The sequence below is a fragment of the Vigna unguiculata genome, chromosome 9, assembly GCF_004118075.2.
Source record: "Vigna unguiculata cultivar IT97K-499-35 chromosome 9, ASM411807v1, whole genome shotgun sequence".
NCBI lineage: Eukaryota > Viridiplantae > Streptophyta > Magnoliopsida > Fabales > Fabaceae > Vigna > Vigna unguiculata.
In genome coordinates this window covers 33,673,991-33,680,323 of record NC_040287.1, presented here as the reverse complement: position 1 = coordinate 33,680,323, position 6,333 = coordinate 33,673,991, and the positions used below count along the sequence as shown (strand labels likewise).

Below are 6,333 nucleotides of genomic sequence, written 5' to 3'. Positions count from 1 at the left end.
AATCAAGACTTATTACTTTCACTAGGTGGCCGTCTTGAAGAAAAAAATAGGCAAATAAATGGGACATAATAAAAGAATAAGTGGAGAGTTACGTATTTCTTTTCGTTCAAAGTTTTAAATTTTACTGATCAATTTTTTTTATTATTGAAAATGATCCACTTCTTATGTACCACAAGTTTGATTATAAGATACAAAAATTAACTCTTATTACTTTCACTAGGTGGTTGCCTTGAAGAAAAAAATAGACAAATAAGTGGGACATAATAAACAAACAAGTGGAGAGATACATAATAGTTTTTGTACAAAGTTTGAAGATCTACTTATCAATTTTTTTTATTATCCAAAGGGATGCACTTTATATGTTCTACAAGTTTGATTATAATTTACAAAAATCAACGCTTATAACTTGCACTAGGTTGCTGGCTTGAAGAAAAAAATAGGCAAATAAGTGGAGCAGAATAAACAAATAAGTGGAAAGCTACGTATTACTTTTCGTACAAAGTTTTAAAATTTACTGATCAATTTTTTTTTTATTATTGAAAGGGATCCACTCCTTATGTACCACAAGTTTGATTATAAGATACAAAAATCAACCCTTATTACTTGCATTAGGTGGCTGCTTTGAAGAAAAAAAAATAGACAAATAAGTGGGTCATAACAAACAAATAAGTGGAGAGCTACGTATTAGTTTTTGTACAAGGGTTAAAATATAGTGATCAATTTTTATTTATTATTCTTATGTACCACAAGTTTGATTATAAGTTACAAAAGTCAACGCTTATTACTTTCACTAGGTGGCTACCTTGAAGAAAAAAATAGGCAAATAGATTGGGCATAATAAAAGAATAAGTGGAGAGCTACATATTACTTTTCGTTTAAAGTTTTAAAATTTACTGATCAATTTTTTTTATTATCGAAAGGGATGCATTTCTTATCTACCACAAGTTTGATTATAAGATACAAAAATCAACCTTATTACTTGCTCTCCACTTATTATTTGTAACTTATTTGCCTATTTTTTATGTACCACAAATTTGATTGTAAGATATAAAATAAACTAATACGTACAAAGTCACCATATTAATAATTCCATTAATCTATAATAGTACAAAAATTCATTAAGATAATTGTATGCATATTAGTAATTCCAATTAGTAATTCCATCCGCTGTGTAAATATATGAATTAAGTTTGAAATTAATTTCAAAACTTTGGACCAAATTAGTCTTTATTTTTTAAATACATGGATTAGTCATTTTAATCAAATTTTATTAAGTTTATTTTACATTTCAAGTCTGGTTCATGATAGTATTTAACTTAATACTAAAGCAAAAATTTGTCAAACGGTATAAACAACTCAAATACAATACTGAAATGTGTATGGAACATCAAATAAACCTAATAAAATCTGATTAAAATGACTAAATTTACGTATTTCGAAATATGAAAGACTAAATTGGTCTAAAATTTAAAATGAACTAATTTCAAAATTCAGTGAAGAGACTAAACATATTTAACCTTTTTATTAAATATGATGGTTTTAGTTTATGTAATTAATAGTCAAATAGGTGAAAACAAAAATAATATAATATGAAGGAGAAAAGGCTGTATATTAAAGAAATAAAAGAAATAACGGTGGTTAAGTGGAAATAGGAGTGATTTATAATGTACAATTTTTTTAGCATGTGAATTGTTAAAACGCCCTTGTATATATCCTTTTATAATTTATTTAATACATATACTTCTAAAATTTAGTTTTTCAATATACCATTCTAATTTTACCCATAATATCACAATATCAATAATTAATTATTTTTATTCAAATTTTTTTATGATAAAATGATCAAAGTTTGACTTTTTTTTTATGAGAGGAACATTATCAATTATAAATAATTGTCATTGGGTATGATTTTATTGATGTGTGTGTTTTTAATTAAATTATTAAAATTAAAATTATTTTAGAAAAACTAATTTGATTTAATCTCATATTTTAGAGTGTATCTTATTTGGATTCATTTAAAAAAGTTAATTTTACTTTTACCCATGTTCCAAAAGTCAATTTTATTTAGATTTATCTTTTAAAATTATGTATTATTTGAATTTATATTTTAAAAAGAATTTTTTGGAATTTCTTTTGGAGATCATAATCTTTTTAATAAATATTGTTGAACATACATAACAACACCTACATAAAAAAAGTTAGTAAGTACATTCTAAACTCATATTTGCAGTAACCAATAATTTCTTCCAACGTAACAGATAATAAGTAATTATTATTACCAGCTGTGTTTATAGTATTTGCCTGATGTGTTCATCAATCAGCACATATGACAGAACAGAAAGAATGTTAATTACATATTCTATTTAGTAATTTTAATGGTGAAAAAATTATAGTTTTATTAATCTTTAAGCTTAAATTAATAATTAAAAATTGTTAGAAAGAAAGTGGAGAGAGTCTCCTTGACATTATTCTTTGAAACTTCTCAAACAATTCCAGATAAAGGAAAACAAGAATTTGAATTCTTTTCCTTTCAGCTGAAAAAGAACCTAAAACAGAATATTGACTAATTATTTTACATTTTTTGTAGGGTATGCATGGTAGACCAAACAGAGCGCGAAGCATGGGATATAATCCTCAGATATAAAGTGAAAAACCCGAAATCATGATGGGAAACGAAGGGTGATTAAGGGAGGGCCAAAATTAACCTGAAGCGAACGAGTCAGATGGGAAAAAAAATTAAATAAAGTGTGGCGGCACGTGCCGGCCAGTAAAGCGAAAAAGGCACGACCCGGAATCAATCCCGATCCGACGACCATATCTACCCGTCAAGACCAGGACCCCAACCCATCCAACGGCCAGAAATCGAGTCCTACAATCTCCACATCCAACGGCCACTGTGGAATCTAACTCCTCTTTGTGAATACCCCATAAATACACCAAACCCGGCACCCACTCTACGCTCCCTTCATTTTTACCCTCCGAGCAACAACTCACTACTTTTCTTCTCTCTTTCAAGAAACTTCCGCGCAGTGCCGTAACGTAACGTGTCGTGTTTCGCCGCACTCTAATCCAATGGTTCCCGTATATGTCGCCGGCGGGGACAATATCCCGGCACCGGAAACGTCGATCTGAATGAAGACAGCGAACATGGAAAATCAGAAGAGTGGGAGCAAGCTTACCAGAACCCACTCCTCGCTCCTCAGTTGTTCTTCCCCTGCAATCCGATCCTCCATCCACAGCCTCTCTTCCATCGTCACCAAAGAGGAACACGAATTGCAGGAACAGGAAAAGCTACTCCTCGATGTTGACGACGACAAGAACAACAAGCCCAAGAAACCCCAACCCCGAACGCGTCCTCGAGCCCAAGCCCACAGGTCATCAGCCTATTCCGCCCTGGCGGTCTTTTTCCTCGGCGCCTGTTCGCTCTTGTTCTACTTCTTCTACCTCGAGGTGTCCTCCTCGGAGAACGTTTTACTCGCGCTGATTTTCGTGGCCGTGGCGCTCTACTTTGTGTCCAAGAACAAGGGTCTGATTCAGAGATCCTTTTCCGCGGCCAAGCATTCGTGGGAGGAGAATGTCAAGCGGTTGGGGTTTTCGAAGGCCGTGGCGGCGAGGCCGGTGCAGTGGTTCATCGGAGAGCCGGCCGGGGCGGGAAGGAAGGCCGCGAAGATAGTAAGGGAAGGGGTGGAGTTTTACAGCAATGGGGATTTTTACGAGGGCGAGTTTCACAAGGGGAGGAGCAACGGGAGTGGGGTGTACCATTACTTCGTGAATGGAAGGTACGAAGGAGATTGGGTGGACGGAAGGTACGATGGGTACGGAATTGAGAGCTGGGCGAGGGGGAGTCGCTATAGGGGTCAGTATAGACAGGGGTTGAGACACGGTTATGGTGTTTATAGGTTCTACACGGGGGACTCTTATTCCGGGGAATGGTGTAACGGTCAGAGCCATGGCGTTGGGCTTCAGACTTGCTCCGATGCTAGCTGTTACATTGGTCAGTTTAAGTATGGGGTCAAGCACGGTCTTGGCTGTTATCATTTTAGGTCAGTTTCTTGCTTTTGATGTTTTTAATCTCTTCTACTCAATTGTGTTAATTGTGCCATTGATTTCTTATATTTGGTCATGGTGTGATTCAATCTTTGCTTTGCTCTGGTCATTGGCTTTCTTTAAAGATCCGGATTTTCAGGATAGTTTTTGTTTCCTTTAGATTTGTGATTGAGGATTGGTTGGGTGGACTTGGTCTGTTCTCCCCCCTTTAATTGTTGATTTCTTGGTTCCATTACCACTTTATGATCTTTCTGCTTTGTTCTTGCATGCCTATGTGGAACTTAAACCCCCAAGTTCCACTTATTTTCTTTTTGAAGTTATTCCTGTGTATTGTTTCTAATTTAGATGCCTTGGTTGTTAAATAACTGATTGATTGGTTTCTGTTGATGATTTATGCGACTTGTTCGATGATGATGCATGATTTTGTCTACTAATGGGTGGCATTGCAAAGTTATTTTCTTCTTCAATTAGCATCCATTGTGTCTTGGGAGGGTTAGAGTAGACAATATCACTTGAGGTTTTGGATGTTGTTTTTCAAAAATCTTATTTTGGAGGAATTTTTTGTGCTGTAGAAATGGTGATAGGTATGCTGGAGAGTATTTTGGAGACAAGATACATGGATTTGGAGTCTACCACTTCGCCAACGGCCACTGTTATGAGGGAGCATGGCACGAGGGTCGTAGGCAAGGTATTGGCTCATACACTTTTCGAAACGGTGACAGAAGATGTGGTGAATGGGATGCTGGCAACCTCAAGCAACCTTTACCACCATTATCCGATGTTGTTCTTCGAGCAGTTCAGGTACTTGTCTTGTACATTTAATTATTGTTGACTATAATGGTTGCCTTATTTTGTAATCCATTTACAAAATGTTGCTTTCTTTTTTCCTCATTCCCCTTTATGTGTTATGAATTTCAGGCTGCTAGGAAAACAGCAGAGAGTGCTATAAACCTTAAACGAGTGGATGACCAGGTTAACAAAGCAGTAATTGCTGCAAGCAAGGCTGCCACAGCTGCTAGAGTTGCTGCTGTGAAAGCTGTTCAGAACAGGATGGATGGAAAATTTTGTGTTACTGATGTCTGAGAATTAGTTAGATGCTAGCTTTTTTCTGGAATTGTAATTGTAAATTTTACTAATTTTTAGTCCTTGGAAGATGTCACCCCGGTGAGCCAAAGCTTATTGGAGGTTGAAGAGAGAGTATGTTTATTTCACCACACTGTAACTTGTATATAGGTCATGTATATCAATGAAAGATGAATTTGCTCAACTTGTTTCTTGGTGATCAGTCTTTTTTTTTTTAATTTTACACGCCACTGGGATTTTAAGGAGCTTCACTGCAAAACTCGAACATTGGGATGCTTGATACGGCCAGAAAAGGCTATTTATCCTATCGTCTCTTTTTGGTCTTTCAGAATATTTGTTTATCGGCTGAGGTGACATTCTAAAATTGATTAACTCGAGGATTGGTTCAACTTTTTGGCAATTATACGGCGATCACTAAGATCCTTGTTTAGGAGACAGCCTCCAAGGGTTACAACGTTAAAGATTTGTGTTTAACGTTCAGTGTTAATCAAACAGGAAATTAAGATTATGTAACAAACAGTAGATGCTGGTTTTATGCACAGAGAATAATGGTGTATGTCTCATACCCATATTACAGCCAAGTTGTTGACACGATTCACGACTCTAGAATTAGGCCAGCAACTCTCCCGCGAAGGGTCAAAACCATCCATCACCGAAAATTCTGTCCGTTTGTTTTAATGTCAAGCTGGTTGCATGTTGTTGACGATATTTATTATTATTATCTTCATCAGAAACGCCATTACTTAGATCAAGATACTATTATTTTCAGAAGCAGCCATTGCCTAGATGGAATAAAATTTCAAGAGAAGGAAACAAATAGATGACACTATAATAGCATCATATTTTTGTAATAAGAATCCATGTGACACTCTCTTATGTAGGACAATGACAGGAATTCTCTTTCCATTATTATTATTATTATTATTATCATTATTATTTTGTTTAAACTGTGGGCACATGATGTGGTGGTGGGTAAGATCTTTATCACTTTTTTACAAAAATATAAAAGGGAAAAGAGTGTGACTTTTCTAGCATGCTGGATCTACAATCTGAAGTTCTCCCATTCTAAAAAAAGAATTCTTTTCTGTCAATAAAAAAACATACAACTTACCTTTTTCAATTTCTTTTAGTTTTTCGACTATTTTTCATTAATTTGTATCTCATATGTTCCAAAAATTAAAATAAAATTAATAATCGATAATT

General features: G+C 34.9%; 1 protein-coding gene across 1 annotated transcript; it reads left to right on the top strand.

Moving 5' to 3' along the window:
* Window positions 1–2,945: 2,945 nt before the first annotated feature.
* On the top strand, window positions 2,946–5,314 carry LOC114164575 (MORN repeat-containing protein 1-like). Its single transcript, XM_028049294.1, has 3 exons — window positions 2,946–4,043; window positions 4,620–4,848; window positions 4,966–5,314. Exons 1-3 carry the CDS (start codon window positions 3,133–3,135, stop codon window positions 5,128–5,130), a joined length of 1,305 nt encoding a protein of 434 aa, XP_027905095.1. The 5' UTR covers window positions 2,946–3,132; the 3' UTR covers window positions 5,131–5,314.
* The last annotated feature ends 1,019 nt before the right edge of the window (window positions 5,315–6,333 follow it).

What these genes read in the sequence shown, in the direction of transcription:
- LOC114164575 (XM_028049294.1), top strand. Translation starts at nt 3,133, where the DNA reads ATGAAGACAGCGAACATGGAAAATCAGAAGAGTGGGAGCAAGCTTACC. An exon ending in CTTGGCTGTTATCATTTTAG is followed by an intron (nt 4,044 to 4,619) that starts GTCAGTTTCTTG and finishes TTTGTGCTGTAG; the next exon opens with AAATGGTGATAGGTATGCTG. An exon ending in TTGTTCTTCGAGCAGTTCAG is followed by an intron (nt 4,849 to 4,965) that starts GTACTTGTCTTG and finishes TATGAATTTCAG; the next exon opens with GCTGCTAGGAAAACAGCAGA.